The sequence below is a fragment of the Agelaius tricolor genome, unplaced genomic scaffold (genome assembly GCF_023055355.1).
Source record: "Agelaius tricolor isolate 1412-34295 unplaced genomic scaffold, bAgeTri1.0.p SCAF_15, whole genome shotgun sequence".
Taxonomy (NCBI): domain Eukaryota; kingdom Metazoa; phylum Chordata; class Aves; order Passeriformes; family Icteridae; genus Agelaius; species Agelaius tricolor.
In genome coordinates this window covers 21095678-21119700 of record NW_027269275.1, presented here as the reverse complement: position 1 = coordinate 21119700, position 24023 = coordinate 21095678, and the positions used below count along the sequence as shown (strand labels likewise).

General features: G+C 52.2%; 2 protein-coding genes across 3 annotated transcripts in view; one reads left to right on the top strand and one right to left on the bottom strand.

Annotated features, from left to right (window-relative positions):
* The first annotated feature begins 14093 nt into the window (after window positions 1-14093).
* On the top strand, window positions 14094-17381 carry PSMD7 (proteasome 26S subunit, non-ATPase 7). The gene is made up of 7 exons (XM_071440928.1): window positions 14094-14289; window positions 14815-14906; window positions 15168-15260; window positions 15730-15827; window positions 16045-16125; window positions 16666-16757; window positions 16897-17381. Exons 1-7 carry the CDS (start codon window positions 14216-14218, stop codon window positions 17333-17335), a joined length of 969 nt encoding a protein of 322 aa, XP_071297029.1. The 5' UTR covers window positions 14094-14215; the 3' UTR covers window positions 17336-17381.
* A 549-nt stretch (window positions 17382-17930) lies between these two features.
* The window catches only part of WWP2 (WW domain containing E3 ubiquitin protein ligase 2), a 30897-nt gene continuing 24804 nt past the window's right edge, over window positions 17931-24023 (bottom strand). For both annotated transcript variants that reach the window (XM_071440925.1, XM_071440926.1), the window contains exons 14-24: window positions 23943-24021; window positions 23758-23829; window positions 23585-23673; window positions 22418-22577; window positions 21338-21471; window positions 21101-21241; window positions 20454-20574; window positions 20071-20175; window positions 19877-19973; window positions 19045-19117; window positions 17931-18916 (exon numbers count right to left, since the gene is read on the bottom strand). In XM_071440925.1, coding sequence (XP_071297026.1) covers window positions 18817-18916; window positions 19045-19117; window positions 19877-19973; window positions 20071-20175; window positions 20454-20574; window positions 21101-21241; window positions 21338-21471; window positions 22418-22577; window positions 23585-23673; window positions 23758-23829; window positions 23943-24021 — 1171 coding nt within the window. In that variant the 3' untranslated portion in view covers window positions 17931-18816. The remainder of the gene's footprint in view (window positions 18917-19044; window positions 19118-19876; window positions 19974-20070; window positions 20176-20453; window positions 20575-21100; window positions 21242-21337; window positions 21472-22417; window positions 22578-23584; window positions 23674-23757; window positions 23830-23942; window positions 24022-24023) is intronic.

Sequence of the window (24023 nt, the reverse complement as noted above, 5' to 3'; positions counted from 1 at the left end):
AGGACAGAGTAGATGCCTTGAGCAAGAAGCTTTTTAAAATTACCAAAAAGCACACAGGTCAGGTCCCTCACTTTTTCCATCAAGTTTCTTCTCTGTGCCTTACTAGTATCCTTTTCTTTTAAAGCAATAGTATTTGAACTCGTACCAACTCCTGAAAAGTAGGATTCTACATGTTTATCATCTCTCATAAGAAGAAATTCCCACATATCCAACTGGCAAGGAGCACACAACACAAAACTTGGCAGAAAGTTCATAACTGCAAATCTCTAAAATGCTTCACGTGAAAGAGCTGATAACGCAAAAGCGGCGCCGAGAGCGAGCCCCCAGGATGTGTGAGTGGAAGCTGTTCAGGACTGACAGCAGCGTCCCAGGTGTGCTGGAGCAGGGGCTGGCTGTCCCGACTCACCGGCTGTCCTGACTCCTGACTCACCTGCTGTCCCGACTCACCTGCTGTCCTGACTCCTGACTCACCTGCTGTCCCGGCCGGGCTCTGCTGTCCCAGCCGGGCTCTGCTGTCCCAGGAGGGCTCTGCTATCCTGGCCGGGCTCTGCTGTCCCAGCCGGGCTCTGCTGTCCCAGGCGGGCTCTGCTGTCCCAGCCGGGCGCTGCTGTCCCAGGCGGGCTCTGCTGTCCCAGGCGGGCTCTGCTGTCCCAGGAGGGCTCTGCTGTCCCGGCCGGGCTCTGCTGTCCCAGGAGGGCTCTGCTGTCCCAGGTGGGCTCTGCTGTCCCAGGTGGGCTCTGCTGTCCCAGGCGGGCTCTGCTGTCCCAGGTGGGCTCTGCTGTCCTGGCCGGGCTCTGCTGTCCTGGCCGGGCTCTGCTGTCCTGGCCGGGCTCTGCTGTCCCGGGCGGGCTCTGCTGTCCCGGGCGGGCTCTGCTGTCCCAGCCGGGCTCTGCTGTCCCAGGTAGGCTCTGCTGTCCCGGCCGGGCTCTGCTGTCCCGGGCGGGCTCTGCTGTCCCCAGGTGGCCCCGAGGCCGCTGCAGCTCTGCCGCACCGGCGCTGGCAGCCAGGCTCCCTCTGCACCCTCCTGTCCCAGCCGCTGCTGTGGCACCTGCGGACTCGGGGAGGTGTTTGGGATCACGGCAGGACAACCTGACAGCGCCTGCCCTTGGCTGGATGAGAGCACAGCCTGAGGGTCCAGCCCAGTGCCCGGGCTGCTGGAATGCGTGCCCTCGGCTGAATTGCAGCACCAAAAAAGGAGCCTACAGAAATTATTGTTTTCTGATTCACTCCTAGACCAACACTCAAAGATATACAATCTCAAGTTATTTTCTAAACTCTAGGAGTAGAAAAAACAAATATTTAATAAATTGATTAAACTTCTGTTGGGCAAAAGTACTTCAGAGCATACCCTGAGCTGTGGGTGTGTCTGTGCCACCCCCAACACTGCCAGCAGACCTTGTGCAGAATTGCTACAGAAAAAAAAATTTAAAAAATACATGAGGCTTCTCCTCAACCTGTTTTCCTTTCCTAGGAAGGAGACAGTTATCCCTGCTCCAGGAGGACGGAGATAAGCACACACAGAATGCCCACAGGCTACAGTTTTTCATTTTCCTCTTGGCCAATCTACAACTAAGCTGCCAAAATAAACAAACTTCGCCTTCCAGTCAGGCTCAAAATGAACCAAACTGAATTTTTATATCATAAAAGGAAGCAAAAAAAATAAGCAGGAACAGTTAAAATGCTTAAAATATCAACACTTTTTTCCAGAAGGGAAAATAAATTTCTGAAGGCAAGCTATTAAGCACTGATTTCAGACACTAATTACACAGCCCCCAACACATCCAATGCAGTATCTCAGTCACAGCTGCCTTCCTAGAGTCAATGAAGTGAGAAAGTTTGGCCTAATGACATCAGGGACCAAACCCAGACTTTTTAGGTCAGAAGAGGACCAAACACATATTTTGACAGCTACCTCATCTAAATTTGTTCTTTGCAGAGCAACAGCTTCGCTAAATGACAAAGTTTTTTGAGTGACATTTTTGTGGCCCAGTGAAAGCTCCAAAAAGAACTTGGAGAGAAATCCAAAGTCTCCTCATTGGCTTAGAGCAGCGGGGATGCCCCAGAGCCACCTGAGCAGCCAAGAGCCAGCTCAAAGGGCTGGATTCATATTTCCTGGAGACACTGAAATTTTTCTGGAGGATCCAGAATACTTTCAATTTTAGACCTAATATGAACTTTAAATTATTAAATGTCTCATTGCGTACTGAAGACCTGAAGGATGAACTTTTCTAAAATGCTGCAAGCACAATCAGCAGTATGAGGAGACTGCCCACAGGCGTGCCATGCTGCCACCAGGGCATTTCCCAGGGCTCCGACCCAGCTCTGCCTCTGGCAGCCCAGGAACCCCCAAGAGAGCTCAGCCCAGCCTGGGCAGGCTCCCCACGCTGCAGCTCACGTGTCCTGTGTGGGCAGCTCCAGAGGCTTCCCCGAGCCGCTGCGTCCTGCACTGCCTCCTGCAAGAGATGTCTCCGGCCACCCTGCATTAGGAACTCGTTGTAATTACCTCCTGCAAAGGACTGGCCCTTCAGAGCAGGGAGGGCCATTCCCCAGCAGGATCCACACCTGTGGAGGGGGACTGCTCCGGTGGGTTTGGCCATGGGACGGGGGAGAGCACTGCAGGTTGCTGCGGCACCTCCCCACCTCACCTTGGAGCAGCCCAGCCCTGTGTTAACTTAGCAACACCTAAGGCACCAGGGAAGTTGTACACAGGCAGGAAATTCTCTGGCAGCAGATTATTCTGTAGGATATTGAGGAAAGGAACGGAGGAGCAGCAAAGATCTCAGAGAACCCTTCAGAGGCTTCCTCCTCCCCGCTCCTGTGCTCAGTGTCCCCAGGCTTCACTGACCTGCCAGGCTGAGGCACAGGCACACCAATCCACCACAAGGCTCCCCAGAACAGTGCAAAAATACCTGTTTTAAAGAAAAGTCCATTTTGTGAGCCACATAGACAAAAGTACAAACCCCGAGTACCTGCTGTGTCAAGCAAAATACATAAAGCACAATCAGAAAAAAACACTGAAAAAATGTGAATGCCACACAAAACAGTCTGGAAGAGTAACTTAAAATGACTGATGGGCTGCTTGTCACTTTTGTATGTATTCTTACCCTTCTTCCACTCACCACACTCATTTCCATTTTTTTTTAAACCTATTCCCCTTATACAGTGTCTTTGATCCTTTCAGAGCATGATACAACATTAATAACAGAGGTAGACAAATATCCAGACCAAAACAGAGCATGTCATCTATCACACTTGGTTCCTCACAAAGTACAACTTTACCTGGAATTTGTGTGGCCAGCAAGACTGAATTATCAAATTAATTCACATTTTGCATTTTGTTTCCTTGTTATTGTAATAGGAAAAAAAAAAAAGAGGAATTATTTCCACAACAAATATCTAATGACAACTGCAGATCCAGACCGACAGCGTGGCAGAAGGTTGGAGAGCACCAGCCTGAGGCAGCAGCCCCACGCATGCAGCAGTGGAACCGTGGCAGGAGCCGCCTCCCTGCTTTTTGAAACCAGGGTGGAACACGCCAGGTGCACAGGAGGGGGAAGCTGTGCCAGCAGGGACCACGGCCACAGCCGGTGGCTCCTCAAACAGGGGTGTCGAAAGCTTGGAGTCGGGATTATTTCTATTTAATCCCATGGGCATTCCAACTGACCCCTGCTCCTGACATTGCCATAATTAGAAGCATTTGACATTACACTTTAACAGCATTCTTCTTAGCTGGCATTTTTGTGAGCAATTAATAACCTTGACTAAAAATAAAATTTATGTATATATACGCTGCGCTATGAAACCCACAATATTTTAAGACAGTGTTTCATCTGAATGCTTTCTTGAGGTCATGTGGAGCATCCATCTCTTTATATGGATAACTAGAAGCAAAGAGGAATCTGTCGTGATAACATGCAAATAAGTACGGTGCATTCATACGAGACCAAACACTAGAGTAATAAAAAGGAAGGAAAACTACACAGCAGGACAGATATTTCCAGCATTAATGTAGCATTTTCACCTGCTGTGCAGACACAAATTCTGTGTACATGAATTAACACTTGCTCTTATTTGTTTTCTCACCTTCTTTATAGACTAGAAGCCCTATGTGCATCTTTGCTTTGAACTAATATTAAGAAGCATCCATGGCTGCAAAGATTATTTCCATTTATTCATGTGAAAAATGGGGCTGTTGTGTACACTTCCTGAGGGGAAAAAATTAAAGAGTTATGCCAAAAACTAAGACAAAAAGTCTGTTAGACTCTCATCATTTATCACCAAGATACCTTTAAGAAAATTACTCTTACATCCAAGCAATGGTCGCCCTACTGCCAATAATAAGGGCTAAATCAATTTAATCACAGAGCTTCCGTAGTTGCTTGTTGAGCAAAGCTCAGCAGGAGCTCCTGGGCTTCGTGGAGGCAGAGACTGTCCTCTGATTTCTTATCTTAATGTTTTACATTAACATTCTTTCAATATTAACAGGAGCCTGAAAACAGCCCTGTATGTGCAACTGGATCGTGTGCTTATTTCCATCAGCGTTCCTCTCCCAACCAGCTCCTTGTAGATAAGATTTCTAAAATAATTAATACTTTCATGGAGCCAGCTCTGTTTTAGTGTCAGAGACATGCAAGGAGATGGCTCTGAGGAAAAAAAAGTCATCACCTAAACAGGTAATTTTTACTGAATTGCTGAGGGGCTCCAGCAGACGGAATTCCCTTGGCTGTGCTGTATGTTTGCTATCAGAACATATACACCTCGCTCAGCTTGGCTCATAAAATCCAAGTGTGTTAAATCTCTGGTGATAGAACAGTCCTGATTGCCTTTGTTCTGCTAATTAGTAGGGAAAAAACCCTTGGAACAAATTCTTCCCAGTGAGTGCATTAGGGCACACACAGTGCAGTAATAGCACCACAAGAAACTCGGGTAACAGAGAATTCTGGCTTCCTGCTTTCTTAAGCCTGACACAAAGCTGGAATAATTAGGGTGATAAAGTCGAAGCAGCCCGAGTAAATTCAGCTAAATCCGGTATCACCACAGTTGGGACACTTATTTGCATGTTTAAATTACTCAAGTGACTAATTTTATAATTTCCTTTTCAATTGCTGAATGCCTTACGTCTCAAACGAGTCCCCTGGGAGGCAGAGGCACAGCGCACGGTGTGTTAAACTTACAAACTTGTTATACTGCACCAGATTAGCATAATATTGCATACGTTATTCCTTATTTAATAAAAATTTAATTGTGCATATAATTTGATAATTCAATACCAATAATTTGTTATACAAATCTAGAATGCACTCATTTGGTTTCTTCCTTGGAAAAAAGTTACCTGTGAGTTCTCTGTGATTAAACATTCTCACTAGAGCTCCCAATTTTGCCATATTTTACCTGCAGGCTTCCTAAACAGGACACAGCTCACAGCCAGGGAAATCAAAGCCTTTTACTGGCACTCACATGTCCTTAAATCCACCCCCCCGGGCTTTGTTTGTGCGGAGGATGCAGAGCACCGAGGCTGCTGCTCTTCGCTAAGGATGCTCTGAGGATCCTCCTTGGGCACGTCCCTCCCACAAAGCCAGGGAATGACAGGAGTGACCAGAACCAGCAGCATTCTGGGCCAGGTTCCCCACACAGCCTGATGCCATGCGGGGGTTTCAGTCTGCAAACAGCCATGAAAGCATCTTGAAAAGCGTTTGGAAAATCCCGAGTCGTTGCATCATTCCCAATGACGAGCCCTGCCAGCCCCGCCTTCCCACCCGTTTGTTGACTTGAAATTCGGTTTTCCATGTCCTGGAGGGAAACGGTGATCTTGGGAACCTCCTAATGAAAGTAAAACTCACTCAACAGGATCACAGGAATGACAAATTCGTTCTCTTCTGTAGAAATTAGCAGAAAATACCTGTCTCAGGTGCTCTACTAACACGTTATTCCTTCCGCGTTTTCCAGCTCGGCGCTCTGGAGCTCATGCAAAGCTGCTCACACCAAGGGGAGGGCAGGCAGCAGCTCCCCACACCTGGGCAGCCCTGGGGATTGAGCACCCATCCAGCCACCCTCTGCCCTGGGTGCCAGCACCGAGTCCCAGCACTGCACTTTAATTGAGAGCAATCACTCCCTAGTAGAGGAATGCCAGAGAATGCATTCCTCCATTGAAAAAAATGCCCCAATAAACAGCCACCTTCACACAGGTGTTAAACCCATTAATCCCCACAGCTGAGAGAAGAAAGGCTTCTTTCTCTCACGTGAAAACAAACTTTTGGAGAAGGCACTTCTGTCAGAGCTGCATTAACGCCCTCCCACAAAGGTCAGTGCAGCTCAGCCCAGAGCCTGCTGAGAAACCCCTCACATCTGCCAAGCCTGTTTGCAATCTCCGTGTAACACACAGGTCACCTGCCTAAGCTGCTCTACCTTCCCTACTTTTAAATTATTAGTATCATTTATTTAAATTTCCAACTTGCTGTGGAGTATTAGCATATTGAAATTAACTTTGCTGGCTGTAATCACTTTAACTTAGTAAAACAACTTACTAAGGCAAATTTGATAAAATTATAGTACCTCCTTGTGGTGTTACCTTCGTGCCCCAATGTAACACCTTTTAAAAAATTTTTAAACAAGCTCAGGGGAGAACTAATTAGCCTTTTCTAGAATGGAGCAGGAGCAAAGGGAAGTACAGGAACTATCACTGGAATCCAAGAATGAATGAGCTTGAACACCACTCTTCCATGAGCCGAGGGAGTAATATTTACTAAAACTGACTCATTTTTACATCAACATATGCAGCTTATGACACTTTCATATGAAAACATCACTTGGGCAATTGTCTCCCTGATGTAAAATGAGTAAAGGATTATTTCCATTAAAAAACCACCAAACTCAACAGCCAGAACACAATCAGCCCAATGAGCTTACCAGTTAAAAAGCAATTTGGGAGTCCACCAGTGATCATACCCCAAGGAAACACCCCCCAAACTGTACACACAAACCTCAGGGGTGCCTCCTTATAGATCCTGAGTATCCTGTACCACAGCACCGCTGCTTCCAGCTCTATAAAAGCTCCTGTGGGACAGCTTCAGTAGCCAGGAGTCCAGAACCTGAAAATATGGGAATGTGGGAGCATCCAAGAGCCTGCTGAGTGGAATTCCACAGGCAGGGAACCTTGCCGGGACAGCCTGGACACAACTCACACAATTCACAGCTATTTTAAACCCTTCACCCACCAAGCACAGCTATCACCTTCCAGCACAACACTAAAAAGTTCCTGTCTCCTGTTCACGGCAAATGGAGCTCTGCAGACACAACCTTCCCAATATTTGGCTGCAGTCTAAGAATGGAAAAGAGAGAAAGTCTGGCAGAAATACACCTAAGGAGATTTTATTCAGGGAAGAGAGGACCTCCTGCTTCACACACACACACACACACACACACACACACACACACACACACACACACACAAGCCATTCGGAATTTTACAGCCAAATCCCATGGAGCTGCATGTACAGAACGTGTTCCTTCTCCCTTCCAGCAGCCCTGATAAAGGAGCCTGGCTCCGGGCTGGATGTGTTTCCTTCTGCTTCAGGACTCAACTCTGCCTTTCCTTTGCTTACTGCCGTTCTGAAATTCAATGGAAAGCTATTGTTGTTAAACAGCAGTAAGTGTTACTCTCCCAGCAGCATACACTAACAATAATTCAGCCCTGTGTCAGGGGAGGCTGTGAGTTCCTAGCTGAATTTATTTGAAAAATAAAGTTTGTTCTTTTTCTCCAAGATCCTTCCTTAAGCCAGCATGGAACTCTTGTAAAAGAAAAGTGCCTCTAAGTACCAACTACCCAAGGAACAGCCTTTTTATTTTATTTTTTTATTCCTTGCTCACCATGACAACATAATAAATGAGCCCTGAGAGACTTGCAGTGCTTAACTATTTAAAATTGTGTATTTTATCTTTCACTGTAGGCTTCCAGACATAACATCCATGATCTATTTTCAAACCCTCTTCAGTGTCTCTGAGTGAAATGCGCCAATTTTCACCTGCAATAGGCAATGATCAGAAGGACACCTTGAGCGGGGACTCTGGTAACACTTTACAGAACTACTCTTACAGTATTTTTGTGATCTATTAATAATTACTCGCTCCTGTAAAAGAAAGGCAACAAGGCAATAGTTTCACCATCTGCTTTTTCCATTTTTGTTTGGAATTCTACTGGATGGCTCTGTATTCTTTCATACATGACTAATAGGAAAGATACAAGACTAATAGGAAACACAACTGCAACTTCACTTAGGGTTGGTTTCAGTTAACAGATGGGCTTTAAACTATCCAACATAAAAGCATTCATTTCAGAAAAACTGACCCCAAAACTGCTTCATAAAATGAAGTATTTCCATTTTTTTTTTCCCCTCAAAGCTTTAGGATCTTTCATGACACTACAGTATAAGAGGCCCCTGGGTTAAAAAAAAAATAGCACACACACACACAATTTCTGACCTTAAATATCAGAGACTAAAGGTTTTGCAATAAAAGTATCAGCAGTAACATACATGGCTCTACAAAAAGCCTTCAAGACCACAGCTTTCCTTGCTAAATTTCAAGTGCCAACATAAAATTACAGGAAAGAGATCTCCAAAATCCCTTTTTTCAGTCAAGTGAAGCTCCAGTTTCCCACCAGCCACAGAGCAGCTGTGGTGGGGCTTGGTGCTGTTGCAGCAGCACTTCCCTGTGGATGGATGAGTGACTCCTGTGAGGCAGCCACGGATGGACACGGATGGACACGGATGGACACGGATGGACACGGATGGATGGACACGGATGGACACGGATGGATGGACACACGGACTGGGGGCAGCAGCGCCAGTCCTGCTTCCAAAGCCCTGGATGTAGAGCCTGGCGCATGGGAAACTGCTGGTCCCACACACACCTGACTGTTGAAGAGCATTTACCCAGATTAGCAAACAGGTTTGTCAGGACCCGTGCCCGAGGCCAGGCTGGAAGGGCTTGGAGCCACCCGGTGTCCCTGCCCAGTGTGGTGCCAGCTCCAATCCCAGCCCGGAGCTTTCAACACGGGAGCTTTCCCAGCTCCAATCCCAGCCCGGAGCTTTGAACTCCGGAGCTTTCCCAGCTCCAATCCCAGCCTGGAGCTTTCAACTCCGGAGCTTTCCCAGCTCCAATCCCAATCTGCCTCAACACCAGAGCTTTCCCAGCTCCAATCCCAATCTGCCTCAACACCGGAGCTTTCCCAGCTCCAATCCCAATCTGCCTCAACACCGGAGCTTCCCCAGCTCCAATCCCAATCTGCCTCAACTCCGGAGCTTCCCCAGCCTCCTCTTCCTCAGGCTCTGGCTCCAGCCCAACCCACAGCACAGCACTGGCAGCAGCTTCACGCACGTTTACACTCACAATTAAAAATGCTCAAATTTGTACTTTATAGTATTTTTTGCTACTTGGTTCTCCCGCTTTCTGCCCCAAAGGTGCCGGTGCAGCCCTCCCAGATGCTGGCAGTGTCGGGGCTCCCAGACCTTCCGTGCAGAGCCCGCAGGTGGCGGCATTTTCCATTTTTGTGGAAAAACCAGAATTCCCTTTTTAACGCTCCCTGCACAGGCAGGTTCTGGGCGCGTCGGGGACTGGCAGAGATTCTCCCCATCGGGGCTGGGCAGTGCCCACACGAGCAGCAGCATCTCCCTCGGGACCAGAAGCCCAACTTTTCTCTCCACTGCTGTTGAGGAGCAGCATCCCAGGAGTCACCAAAGCGCAGGTTTAGAAGCGCAGGAAGCAAGTGAAGCTTTCCAAATCTCACTGCACCCCATGAGCAGCGCTCTTCATTTTGAATACCTTTATTACTTCCTAACCAGAATTCTCTGGGCTTTGCAGAGAGGTATAGAACCACTCAAAAAAAATAATAAAAAAAAAAGAACGCACCAAACAAAACTCCCCCCAAACCCTGTAGTTTAAAAAAGGCTGTTAAAATTTCATACAAGAATTAACAATGGGGAAAAGTTAGCAAATAGGACAAAGTAGAAAGTAAGTTCCTGTGTTTCCAGCAGTGGCTTTGCCAGATGCATCATCACATCTGCATGTGAGCAATTTTTCATTATTTATAAATGCATAACAGGAACACGGCCAAAGCTACAAACCAAGGAGTCCAACACACATTTAAAAAAAAAAAAAAAAAACCAACCAGGGAATGTGTCTTGGTTATAGAACAAAAGAATTCATTTTATCACTTGGCTTTAGCGCTGGAGAAAATGGCTCCTGGTGCGCTGAACCCCGTGATGAATGTGCCCCCTCCAGATCTTTATTGCCCCTGTAAATCACCGCACTGACAGCACTTAATAAGAAAGCTTTGGAGTGGGTTTGAAGTTTTGCTTTGTACAAATAAAATCTCATATTAAAGAATTTGCTAGTCCTCAAGGTGTGGAAAAATAAGTATGACTAGAACCTGTTGTGCTTGCTTTTTTTAACTGTTTGTTTCCACTATTATTTTTTTAAATAATTTTGTAGCAAAGTTAGACCATTTATTTCCTGGTCTGTATTTTAATACAGACCAGGAAAACGGTCTGTATTAAAATAAAAATTAGAGTCAGGACTTAGTTATTAAAACCCTGTATTTCTGATGTTTCTATATCCTGTGATGTCTGGACAGGGCAACAAAATCAGAGGCATAGAATATAAAACATTAAATATCATCCGTGGTGTGATATGACATGTTGACAATTCTCCTGTTTTTTAACTAAAGAAAGCGAGGGTTTGATGTCCACAGTTATCGGTCAAAATTCCACTCTTTGAGAGAGGGCAGGATTATCTGAGTCACCTGCTACCCCCCAGGTGGCAACAAAAGGGTTTAAATCCCTTGGCAGCAACTGCAACAACATTCACAGATGTGGTCAGTAATGACTTCTACATATTTTTTTTTTTTTTTTTTTATATATTTATACACACACAGCTTTGGTCAAGCACCTTATAGGGATACAGAGAAATAAATTACTACAACACAAATATTTAAAGTTCACATCAGAAAGTGGATAGACTGGTTTATAATTAGAGATTTAATTGTTTGTTTTAGAGAGGACATTCTGGAACAGATATTTGAGGGGGGGAAATGGCTGTTTGGAGGTGCTGAGAAGCAAAATGCAGCTTGGCTCAGGCCATCATGCACAGATAGACAGTGTCAGCACATCACTGAATTACACTTCAACCAAAATAAATCACAATTCATGTGGTGGTGGCTTTCTGTTCTGCTCCCATGACTTGTGTTATCCTTGCTCAGTTCCAGGCAGCATCATTCCCTCTAAACCAGTTTATGGCATACCCTGGCTGAGGAAATCTTAACAGGAAACTACAGTTATTTGGACAAAGCTAAATGTATTTATAGGGAAATAAATGTATTTCCTGTTCAAACTGGGAGCACAAAGGTATTATGTGACAGACTATCAACAGGTCTGGAGGAAGTCCAGCTTCTCCTGACGGATAAAACACATTTGAGGAGGTACCTCCAGGAAAACACACGCTAGTGGGCATGGTCTGTAAGTGTCGGGAAAGTAAAGGAAGGTTTTTCCCTAAAAACAAACCCAAGCAGTACTAAAGGAGCACATCAGTAAGAGTCCTTTAGGATTAGGATCCAGAGTATCAGGTGTCAATCTTTCCCAGCTGCATGGACCCTTCCCTTTTCTACCTCTCACCTCTGGAAGAACATCTGCAAAGGGGTGGCCCCTGTGCCACCAGAAAGAGCAACCTGGCACCTGGGGCCAGGGCACAGCCCCAAACCAGGCCAAAGGAAGAGAGCTGGGGCAAAAGGAGGAGAATCAGGGCACGCGTGGATTGGGAGGGAAGTTCCAGGTTCATCACATTCCCCCCAGGCCCCCCGATCTGGGCACAGCCCCAGCACAGCACCCTCCCCTTCCATGGGCATTCCTGTGCCCACTCCCCTGCAGCTCACCGAGGCAGCCAGAGCTGCTTTAACATTTACAATCAGTACTTTCACTTTTAAACTACTTTAAGATGGTTTACCCTTATTTCCCAAACCGGAAACCATTCTTAAACCTCTGAGAACAGCTGGGTGTAACTTTTGGGGGTTGTGTCTGGGTTCGATTGGAGTTTTCTCAAGAGAATAAAAGCCCAGCAAGTTCTGCAGGAATCACTTGTTCCATGTTAAAGAGCAGGTGCCCTCCTCCCTGGATCCCCACTGCCTGTGAGGTGGCAGCGCTGGTGCTCAGGGGCAGTCCCAGCTCAGCGCCCCGAGGAAGGAGCCCCTCTCAGGGAGGGCGTTTGCCACTGCACGGCTCCAACACCTCTGAGCAGCTCCGTAACTCGGATAACATCAACCCCAGGGAGCTGGGGAGGGGAGGGGAGGGAAGGGAAGGGAAGGGAAGGGAAGGGAAGGGAAGGGAAGGGAAGGGAAGGGAAGGGAAGGGAAGGGAAGGGAAGGGAAGGGAAGGGAAGGGAAGGAGCTGCAATCCCTGGGAGCCGGCTCCGTGTACCCCTGTGTGCGCAGCATCAACACCCCAAACTCCCAGAGAATCCAGAGAATCCAGCCTAAAAGGCGCCAAGGTCCAGAGTAATTCAGTAAAAAGCCACGGCGGGTCATTACAATGCCCCCAGGTGTGCCTGCACGGCGCTCGGCGCTGCTCCGGCCCCTCGGGGGGTTTGGGGCTGCTCTGGGGCTCCTGGACAGCCCCTGGCCCTCTGCCCCCGTCCATCTCCTCGCTGTCCCCCGGCACTGCCCGACATGATTTAACAACTCTAATTCCTTATTTAACGATGTCAAAGGTTTTTAGGAAATTGACTGTATTTCACCAACGATATATTTCTTCTCGATGACAGAGTGGTTAAAATGATTTTTAAACCAAGACAGCAAAATAAAGCAGTAATAAAATCAATAAAAGGTGCTTAAAACATTCCTTCTATTAGGTAATGGCATTTAAAATATCCGTAGCTTGTAATGGCACTTAGGATATGCCTGAAAATCAATGAGCTAAATTACTTATTGAACTAGTTAATTTGAACATTGAGTTTTATATGTATATTGATAAAACAAGTGACAAGAACCCCGGCTGTGTTCGAATTCCACGGTCAGATATCTCCCTCTGCCGGGAAAAAAACTCAGAAAACTCCACTAGAGACTCTTTTCTTTCTTTTTTTTTTTTAGTAGGAACACTAAAGGATGTAACAACTGAAAACTCCACAAGAGGTCTCAGACTCTGCAGGGTTTGTAAATTATTGTTTTTGCCAAAATCTCTGAAGTTTTATGATGCTGAATAGCAGCACAAAACCTTCAATTGCACCCAAAATACCATTTGGTATTTTGAAATACCAAAATATTACCACTATGTACAGAAATATACAAAAACCATGTGGGGAACAGTGAAAAAAACAAGGGGATATAATAGTGCTTTAAAAACTGTGAGATCACCCTCAGCAACTTTGATATTTTTCATGTGAGTAACTCCTCCGTGTAGACTCTGAAGTAACTGCCTCGGGTAATATTTTTTTATTTTCTTTTTTTCTTTTTTTCTTTTTTTTTTTTTGCTAGAAATAAAGAGTTAAAGACAAAGTTCCGTGCCAGCTGCTGCCCCTGAGGAGGGGGAAGAGGGGTTTAAAAAAGCGAGGAAAAGAGGAGTTCAAAAAGTGGGGGGGAGAAAGAGCAGAGAGGAGTGAAAAAGAGAGGAAGGCGGTGAAAAAGAGGGGAAAAGGGGAGGATGAAATGAAATAAAGGGGGAAGAGGGGAGGTAAGAAAGAAAGGTGGGAAAGGGGAGGGGGAAAAGGAGAGAAGGTGGGGAAAGGGGGAAAGGGGGGGGAATAAAGAGAAAAGGGGGGGAAAGAAAAAGAAAAGTGGGGAAAAGAAAGGGAAAGGGGGGAAAACGGAGGGGGAAGGGGCGGGCCCGCCGCTGAGGGCCCGCCCCCTCCCCGCCCTGTCCCCGCCTCAGGGCGGAGCAACGCCGCAGCCCAAGATGGCGGCGGCACCCTCCCAAGATGGCGGCGACACCGTGACACTATGGCGGTGTTACCTCCTCAGGATGGCGGCTGCCGCGTCCCGCCGTGGCCAATCCCCTCCGAGCATGGCGAGCGCACCTTCCCAAAATGGCCGCGGCCCCGCCCCGCCGGCGCGGCCCCGCCCCGCGCGCTGCACGCCGGGCTCGGGGCGGGCTGAGGCGCGGCGCCGGTCGGGCCTGCTGCGGGCGCGGGCGGTCGGAGCGAGCGGGGCCGGGCCAGGCCGGGCCGGGCGGGCGCCATGCCGGAACTGGCCGTGGACAGGGTGGTCGTGCACCCGCTGGTGCTGCTCAGCGTCGTCGATCACTTCAACAGGTGCGGCCGGGCGGGAGTGGCGCCGTGGCGCTGAGTCACGGCCGGGCCGGCAGCGGGGCCGGGCCGGGAGCGGGGCCCTGGAGGAGCCCGGGGCCGGGAGGGGACCCGGCGGAGCGGGAAGGTCCCTGGGCCGGGAGGGGACCCGGTCCCTCCGGCACCCCGGGTGATTGGGGCCTAGTCCCGCTCCCTGCCGCCGATGCCGAGCGGTTTTAGGGCCAAAAGGAAAGCCCTGGATCCCCGGAGGCGGCCGAGCCCGCGGTGGGTGACGCTGGGGTCGGTCGCTGCCCGCTGCTCGCAGGCGGTGTCGGGGTCGCGTCCCCCGTGAGTGACATCGGTCCGTCCCTGGGGACAGGCTTTGGTTCCGAGGGCAGCGGAACGCCCTTTTGTGGCTGTAAACACAAGCAGTGATAGCACAATCATAACCCTCCTCTTCCACCCCCGCTGCGTCACCTCCGACACGGGGTGGGGGTCCCTTCTCCCTCGTCCCCGTTTGTGGCAGGGACTGACAGTCGTTTTTCCTTTTAGAATAGGAAAAGTGGGAAATCAGAAGCGAGTGGTTGGAGTGCTGCTGGGCTCCTGGCAGAAGAAGATCCTGGATGTGTCCAACAGTTTTGCAGGTGAGTTCGGGTGTCCTGCCCTGCTCCAAAGCCACTGAATGATTTAGTGGATGGATTGTGTTGGGGGTTTTGAAGAAACCCCTTGATCCATCCATGTACAAATCACCTCATACCCAACAACAAATGCAAACTGCTGTCAACTCCCCTAAGTAAACCTCACTCTCCTTTAGCAGCCAAAAATACCCAGATCCATAGCATTTCAATAAACATTTAATTCAGGAAGTTGGATTCTTAAACGCTGGTGTTTTGTTTTACTCCCAGTACCCTTTGATGAGGATGACAAGGATGATACCGTGTGGTTCCTGGACCATGACTATCTGGAGAACATGTATGGAATGTTTAAGAAGGTCAATGGTGAGTTGAGATCTTCTGACAGTCAGAGATACGCTCCCAAAAACTTTCAGGGCTGTGGAAAAGGAAGTTCCTATTAATCACAGAATCCTTAAGGTTGGGAAATACCTATAAGATCATCAAGTCCAACAATCAGCCAGCACCGTGTTCTCCACTAACTGTGTCCCACATCCACACGGTTCTGAACACTTCAGGAATGGGACTTGCATCTCGAGATGTCAGATGTGCAGGCTATCAGACCCTGAGAGCCACACAATTAACAGAAGCTGTTAATTACCAGGAGAAAAGCTGTGGGTCAGTGACAGTGATGAGTGAGTGCGGTCACTGCTCAAGCCATGGCCTTGTAATCCCCTTCCCTCTCCTCCACACAGATCAGACTCTCACCCTCCATCAGCCCACCCAGTCTCTGCCCAGGCCTCTCTGCTGGGGCCTCCCTCAGTTCTGATTCCAAATCCTTTCTGCTTTTGCTCAGCCAGAGAAAGAATCGTGGGGTGGTACCACACGGGCCCGAAGCTGCACAAGAACGACATCGCCATCAACGAGTTGATGAAGAGATACTGCCCCAACTCTGTAAGTGGGGCCACCTTTGGCCTGGGGGGTTGTTCTTGCCTCTTTTCCCCTAAAAGGGGCATCTGGGAAACCCTGTCCCCCACCTTTGTCTCAGTGCCTGAGGTTACGCCTCTGAGCAGCCTTGTGCTGGTGCTGAGGAGGGAAGAGCTGCCTTGGGTATTTTTTTCCTACTCCTTGACTGAAACCCAGTTCTCTGCACATTTTCTTTCTCCCCAAGGTGCTGGTGATCATTGATGTGAAGCCAAAGGACCTGGGGCTGCCCACGGAAGCCTACATCTCCGTGGAGGAGGTCCATGATGTGAGTGTTCACTGGGTGAAGTGTCACAGTGACAGCTGGGAGCTCTGGGAGGCTGCCACTCATGGGTGGCACTGGCTGCAGGTGCTCCCAGGTGTGCCCAGTCATTGTGGGCCTGCCCTGAGCAGCTTACTCCTCGCTGAGCCCCACGCAGACAAACAGCACCCAGCAGTGACTCACTGCAGTTGTGGCATTTAAATTATTCTGGATGCGTATAAAATATTGGATCTTTCTGCCTTTCTGAGGCCTTCACTGCAGAGCAGGAGCTGCTCTCCCAGAATGCAATGAGGTTGGATCAAGAAAGAGAGAAATAATTGTGATATTTAGAATTTCAATTGCTCCCCCCCCAGGCACAGACCAGCAAAATGCAGAAATGGGAAGTTAGCCAGAGCAGGAGAGATTGCAGGGGCAGTCAGTGACACTGATTAAATCAAGGACATCCCAGTTCGAGCTGTTCCTCTCAGATCCTTGTGGCCTGTGTAGGGCTGCTTTTCTGGTTTCCTCATCCCCTGGCTGAAATGCCCCGTTTGTGTGTCCCTGTAGGACGGCACCCCGACCTCCAAGACCTTTGAGCACGTGACGAGCGAGATTGGTGCTGAGGAGGCCGAGGAAGTGGGTGTGGAGCACCTGCTGAGGTGAGGGGACAGCTGTCCTGGGCCCTGCGCCTCAGACACGTGGCATAAACCCTGGGAGCCCGGCTGCCATCAGCCCTGCTCACACGGCTGGACAGGCACAAGGGCTGAGCTTCTAATCCCGATTCTCTCTGGGTTTCAGGGACATCAAGGACACCACGGTGGGAACGCTGTCCCAGCGGATCACAAACCAGGTCCATGGCTTGAAGGGACTGAACTCCAAGCTTCTGGACATCAGGAGCTACCTAGAGAAAGTAGCCCTGGGCAAACTCCCCATCAACCACCAGATCATCTACCACCTCCAGGACGTCTTCAACCTGCTCCCAGACGTGAACCTGCAGGAGTTTGTCAAGGCCTTTTACCTGAAGACCAACGACCAGATGGTGGTGGTGTACCTGGCCTCGCTCATCCGTTCCGTTGTGGCCCTGCACAACCTCATCAACAACAAGATTGCCAACAGGGATGCGGAGAAGAAGGAAGGACAGGAAAAAGAAGAAAGTAAAAAGGAGAGGAAAGATGAGAAGGAGAAGGACAAGGAGAAGAGTGATGGCAAGAAAGAGGAGAAAAAGGAGAAGAAATAAAAGGTGTAGCTTTTTTATTTGTAAATTAAAATTCTTGTAAACTAAATCCTTGGTGCTGGGGTCTTGTATGATGTGCTTAGCACTCTGCTCCTCCTCACCCAGGCAGGGTTGGGGGGAGCCATGAGGAGGCTTTTGATTATGCTGTTATACAGCACTTCTGCCCCCAGTGTGTCTTTGGGGGTGTTGAGGTCTCAGCTCACACACTCTGCTCTCACTGAGCATATTCCCATGTTCAGGGCTAATCCTTTGCCATCAGCCAATTTTGTGCACCACAGCCATCCCCGTGTTTAACCGGCTCTGTGCCCCAGCCCCTCGCGGTGTGGCACAGCTGGGATGTTGTCGCTGCTGTCACACCTCTGTGCCTCCCTGGCCAGCTCTAGGGGCTGCGGGAGGCTGTGAGCCTGGGGCAGCCCTGGGGAGGCCATCACTGCTGACACAGACCAAGCAGGGACAAAATCCATGGGATTTGTGATCCCAGTGCTGAGCTCCAGATGCCATTATGGCCCTGGAGCCCCAGCCCTGCATCGACCCCACGCTGGGAGACACACAGTGACCAGGACACGCGCAGGGGGAGCCAGCACACGGGCACACCTCGGCAGCTGCTTTGTCGTTTATTGCACACGAAGCCGCGCGGGGCCGTGCGGAACCGGCCGTTCCCAGCCCGGAGCCCTTGCAGGGGCCCGTCCCCACAGCCCCCGGACACAGGGACACAGACACGCTGGGTCTGTCACCCGCACACACGGGGAGGGACAGAAGGGACAGCCAGGTGACCCTGCCCTCCTCGCTGCAGAGGGAACACAGGAGTGTGGGCAGAACCCAGGATCCGAGCGAAGGCCGGCAGTGCCCGGAGCCCCCGGGACCGCTGTGGAGCACCAGCTCCGAGCAGAAACCACATCATTTAAATACAACTGCCCAGGGGCCAGGGGCTGCACGTGGGGACACGCCAGGGACACGCTCAGCCAGGCTCTGGCTCCAGTGGCTGCGGATCTGGCCTGGCAAGGGGCTGTCCTGGCACTCAGATGGTGCACAAGAGCCCCTCAGAAGCATCGTCTTGGGGGTCCCTGTCACTGTTGCTGAATGCACTGGCTGCAGGATGGGGCCCAGAAGTAAATGTGAGAGCCATTTTCCCCCTCACCTGCCACTACCAAAATGCCATGAAAAGGCAGAAAACAAGAGGGGGAAGAAGAGCCTCTACCAAACACCTAACTGTGTCTGTGGAGAGGGCTGGGGAGCGCCGGTGCCCCCTGTGCTGCCCCCCAGCCCCTCTGCGCCAGCCCTCACAAGCCAAGCCCTCGTGTCCTCCTCTCCATCACACCTCGGATTTCCTTAGGGAAACACAGCCCCGTTCCCCCGGGGCAGTGTCAGTGCAGAGCTCGCCCAGGAGCAGAAGCCACATTGTCCACAGGGGCCCGTGCACATCCCGGGGAGGGCTGGGCCCTGGGCCCCGGCCGGCAGCGCTCCGGGAACGCCCCACAGCTCCATCACTCCTGGCCAAACCCTTCCGTCTCCTCGATGGCGTAAAGCAGCTTCTCCTTCAGCTGTTCATAGCTCTTGTAGGGAGGGAGATCCAGGCGGTTGAAGCTGGGGAGAGAGCCGAGGCTGGGCTGGGCCAGGAGCAGCAGTCCCAGCCCATGGGATGGAGCCCCGTGCAGCCCCGCAGAGTTCCCCCTGTCCCCACACTCCCGCCAGGCCCAGGGGCAGTCACTTACCACGTGTGACTCCGTGGCAGCCACGTCTCTTTGCCAACTTTATCGATGCAGAATTTCTGGGGCCCATTGCTGCCTGTTAATGAAGAGCACAGCAAAGCTCTTTACACGACCAGGAGCTGAAAAAGAAACCCCTCCCACACACTGAGATCCACCATCATGGCCCGACAATCCCCGGGTCACACAGGGCATAAATCCCTGGCAGCAATCCCCGCCTGTTTGCAGAGAGGATGTTCAAAAAACAGAGGAGAAAGCAAAAAGCAGCACAGAGGGGCAAGAGCACCACCTCTGAACACAATGGTTCCATACCAAGTGCTAAAACTCATTGATCTGTAAACCCTGAGGATTGTGTGAGTCCATCCAAGAGTTTTAAAGGACCTGGCACAGCAAGTCTGAGTCACTGAGGTGGCTTTTTAACACAGTGGGAATGCTGGAGAGATTCCAGGGGGTGGAAAAAGCTAATATGCCAGCAAGAACAACTGAGTGGGTTAAGCAAGCTGGTTGGCTTAACACGGATGCCAGGAAAGTCAGGGAAAGGCTGGTATAGGCCCCAAAAAGCAGTAAATTAGAGGAGTGGAACCACACTGTGGTTTTCTGAAAAAGAGGCTTTGTCGCACAAGAATGAAAATTGAATCAGAAATCCAATCTCATTTAGACTGAGATCACAAACCAGCCCAACATAGTTAACCCTGGTGGGACCCTTTGGTCACAGCCAAAGAACATGTGTGGAAATGGCATAACACCAGAGCACTGTGCTCAGACCTCCCAGCTGCTCTGTGCTGCTGTGAGCCCTGTGTGGGGACAGGGACAGGAAGGTGCCACCCCCAGGACACACCGATGAGCTCAGCAAAGCCCCCGACGGGCAGGCGGCAGGTCCCCGTCACGAACTGCAGCAGCCGGATCCTCTTCTCGTTGTCCATCTCCTTAACCACCTGCAGCAGGAACGCAGAGCTGAGCGGGGTCCTGGTCCCATCCTGCAGGATGGCTCCTGCCAGGGCACCGCACGCTCTCAGCTGGGCTCAGACTGACCTGCCAGAACCACTGGATCTGTTTGCTGTTCTTGGTGTAGTGCCTGTAGATGGTATTTTTCTGCCAGTCGTTCATGTCGATCTCCTGCATCCCGCACAGCATCAGCTGGGGACAGGGGACACTCAGCAGGGGACAGACAGAGCCCTGAGCCCGTGCTCTGAGCACCAGCCCTCTGGTGCCAGCCTTCACCTGGCCCAGGTGCCAGCACTGAGGTGTCTGGCGCAAATTCCTCCCATCCAACGGGATGTTCTCTTCCCAATGGACCCAACGAGCCACCCCCAGACCCAGCACCCGAGGCTGTCATCAGCCAATGGGCACAGAGCATGAGCAGGGTCACCACGTGCCACTTCCCATCCACACCCCCACCCCAGGTGCCAGCTGACCTCCAGCTCCTTCTCGTCGAAGTAGCGCAGCCACTCCAGCGGCACCACCTCGTTGAAGCCGTCCAGGAATGCCTTGGTCTGCTCCTCCACGCCCCGAGTGAACCTCCAGTCTGTCAGCAGCCTGGGGAGGCAGAGGGGTCGGCACAGAGCCAGCACCGCTGGCCTGGCCCAGGGAAAGCCCAGGGTCCCTCCCACCAGCAGGGAGGGCCCCGGGAGTGTGGGGAATGGGAGAGGGGCTCCCTCAAAGCACCAGGGCTCCCCTCAATTCCCACTGCTGGGGTTCTGTCTCTGCCCCCAAACCTGTGAGCAGCATTCAGCCCCAAGAGCGGCCTTAGGAGCTCCAGGGGTGCAAACCACATCCCCTGGCTGGAGCTGAGCTGGCCCTGGCAGCCCCCAGGCAGGCAGGGGGAACAGCCATGGATGGGAAAGCAGCCTCAGCCTCTCTCCCCTCTCCTTTTTCCTGAAAGTACTGGCAACTGCCCAGCCCTCAGCAATCCAGACCGCAGCAGAGCTCGGCCAGCCGCGCCAGCCCGGGCTTGTCACAGGCCACGTAGCCCAGGGAAGCGGCCACGTCCCAAGCCCCACGGTCCCACCCCTGCAGCCACCGGGGGCGGGTGCCTGACAGGACCCTTGAGACAGCCACTCACATGATGTACTCCTCCTTGTTCTCCTCTGTCACACGGATGCTCTCACCACCCTCCTTCAGCTCGTGGGTGGTCACCTTGCCCAGGATCTCCATGTCCTGGATGAAGTACAGCTCCAGGCCGCACTCCTCCAGGCTGTTCTCCCTGGGGGGACACCGGGATGAGATTCCTGCTGGAGGCACCCAGCAGCAGTGAGGGGCTGTGGGGAGAGCTCTGCAGGAGGGAGGGCAGGGCACTCACTTGGTCCAGACGATGGAGTTGTAGAACTCGGGGTCGATGGACTCCAGGTCCTTCAGCGTCGGGCGCTTGTTCAGCATCCGTTTGTAGAAGGGCAGCGTGAAGCCGGTATCGATGAACTTCCCGTGGTACAGAGCCTGGGCCAGGGAGGGGACACCAGGTCACAGAGAACCCTGGGACACAGCCCTGGGGCAAGACAGTGCTCCAGCCCGGGGCAGCCACGGGGCAGAAAGGACTCATTCAGGGGTTCCTGAGCTATGGCACTTGCTCCTGGCTGGCACACATGGAGGGGAAGGGTGGGCTGCCCCAACAGCACTTCCCAGGCCGGGTGGGCTGCAGCCCCTCTCCCTCCCCACGGCAAATTCCACTGCATCTCCCTCTCCCCTCACAGCTCTATTAAGAGCACTTGTTTAAACAGAGCTGTGCTGTGGCTTCCCTGAATCCCTGGCTTCCAGGAGCCCCGAGGCAAAGGCAGCCAAAAATAATGCAGACGCTTGTCTAGAACGGCCCAGCGGTGAGTAATAGTCTGGGGTTTTATTGGTATCCTGCGAGGCGGGGCAGGGCAGGGCAGGACAGCGGGGCCGGCGCCGCCCCCGCGCACACCCCGTGGGGCTGCGGGCCAGGGACCCTGCCCGGGCTGGGGGAGCCCAGCAGCCCCCCTGCCAGCCCGGGGCACACTGGCCTTGAGCAATCCCACACAAACGGGAGGAGCTGCTCCGGAGCCTGGGCAGCTGGAAAATCTCACACTGCTGGGACTAAAAATAGTCCCTGGAGCTGCAGACCCGACAGCACCTGGGGTGACAGCCAAAGACCTGGAGCCATCCATCCCCGCCACAATCCTGGGAAACCAGGTCTCCTCTGGCCCCACAGCCATTCTGTGGATTTAAAATGCATCACCCCACCGCACCCCCTTAAAGGCCCATCTCCCCCTGACCCACACGTGTGCAAGAAGGGGCTCAGGGAGGGCAGCAGTGCCGAGCCCAGCACAGCTGTGGCACACGGAGCTGGCCCTTGCCCTGCTGACCACCATGTCCCCTGCTCTGCAGGGGGACACAAACCCCTGGTGCCACCCCCAGCTCTCACCATGGCGATGAAGCGGCCGATGAAGCGGAAGTAGGTGAGGTGGTCGGGGTTGATGGAGGAGGCAGGGTTGATCTGCAGGCAGTAGTTGTTCTTGCCTGCATACTCAAAGAGGCAGTACATGGGGTTGAGCACCTCATGGGACAGGAGGAAGAACCACTCCCTGGAAGGAGACAAGGGAACGCGGTGACAAGCAGCTCAGGGAGGGCACAGCGTGTGTCCCTGCACCAGCGGGTGCCCACCCCAGGCAGGTGTTGGGCACTGGTGTGACTGGGTGAGGCTGTTCCCCTCCCCAGGGTGCTGTATGGGGTTTGTGAAGTGTTTCTGGAGATGCCAGCTTGCTCCAGGCCCCACTCAGAGCATTGGGAACCTCAGCAAGTGCCACACACAGTCCCAGCTGGGCTGTCCCCCACACACACACACACACACCCTGAGTGCACCCAGTCCCTCTGCACGCACTGCCCCGGGAGCCCCACGCCAAGCTCGGGCCAGCACCATCCTGGCTTTGCTCCCCCGGCCGTGCAGGCAGACAGGAATCCTCAGACGTGGAGGCAGCCCCGGCATCCTGTCCGTGGTTCTACCCTGTGGTAGAACAGCATGACGTAACCTACCATAGGGTAAAACCACTGGCAGGACACGGAGAGAGGTGGAGCAGGAGCCGGGGTAGCAGCCCCATGAGGGGAAGCAGGCGAGCATGGGGTGGCAGCGGGCAGGGACACGGCAACAGAGCTCCATGGAGATGTCCCAGCTGAGCCAGAGGGGGCTCCCAGGGACACTGGACCCGCTCCAGCCAAGGCACAGCCCATGCCCTGTGGTAGCATCATCCCAGCAGCAGGGCTGCAGCAACCACATCACACCCTGTCTGCCCTGGCACACACTGACTGTCTGGGAACACCAGGGCCTGTTTGCTGCAGAGAGACGAGGCCACTCAGCCCATTGCCCCCTCAACTGAGGACAGCAGGGGAGCCCCAGCTGGGTCCCCTGCGCTCTCACTGCCAGGGACGGGCTGGGGTGATGCTTTCAGGGTGTTCCACCACTCCTAAAAGCCAGCTGCCCATTTGAATGCCCCTGGACTCCTCTGCCCGAGTGCCGCTGCCTCTTGCGTGTGCTGCCCACAGGACACAGGGCACAGGCAGGGCACGGCCCTGTGGCCCAGCAGGCCACGCTCACCTGGCAATGCCACCGTAGTCCAGGCCCTCCTCCCCGCGCATGATGATGTACAGCCGGCGCCGCAGGTCGTACGGCTTCATGTTCATGATCTGGGGACAAGCAGGGCAGTGTCACCATGGCCGGGGCCAGCTGCACTCCTGCAGGCCAGCTGCACTGCCCCAGCACCTCCCTACCTGCTGGAAGGAGTCCTCGAAGAGCGTCTGCCGAGACACACTGATCTTCACATGGCTGGGCAGCGCGTTTGACTGCAGGCGGGGCAAAGGCACAGGGCTGTGTGAGGCTGGCATGGTTCTCCTCACCCACACCTGCCCACAGGGCTCAGGGCACCCACACAGCTGCCCACAGCAGCTCTACTCACGTGGCAGAGGAAGCGGAACTGGTGGTACTTCCAGCGAAAGCTCCGGTCGTAGGCGCCCGGGGAGCCGCCGTGCTTGCTCCT

What these genes read in the sequence shown, in the direction of transcription:
- PSMD7 (XM_071440928.1), top strand. Translation starts at nt 14,216, where the DNA reads ATGCCGGAACTGGCCGTGGACAGGGTGGTCGTGCACCCGCTGGTGCTG. An exon ending in GTCGTCGATCACTTCAACAG is followed by an intron (nt 14,290 to 14,814) that starts GTGCGGCCGGGC and finishes TTTTCCTTTTAG; the next exon opens with AATAGGAAAAGTGGGAAATC. An exon ending in AATGTTTAAGAAGGTCAATG is followed by an intron (nt 15,261 to 15,729) that starts GTGAGTTGAGAT and finishes GCTTTTGCTCAG; the next exon opens with CCAGAGAAAGAATCGTGGGG.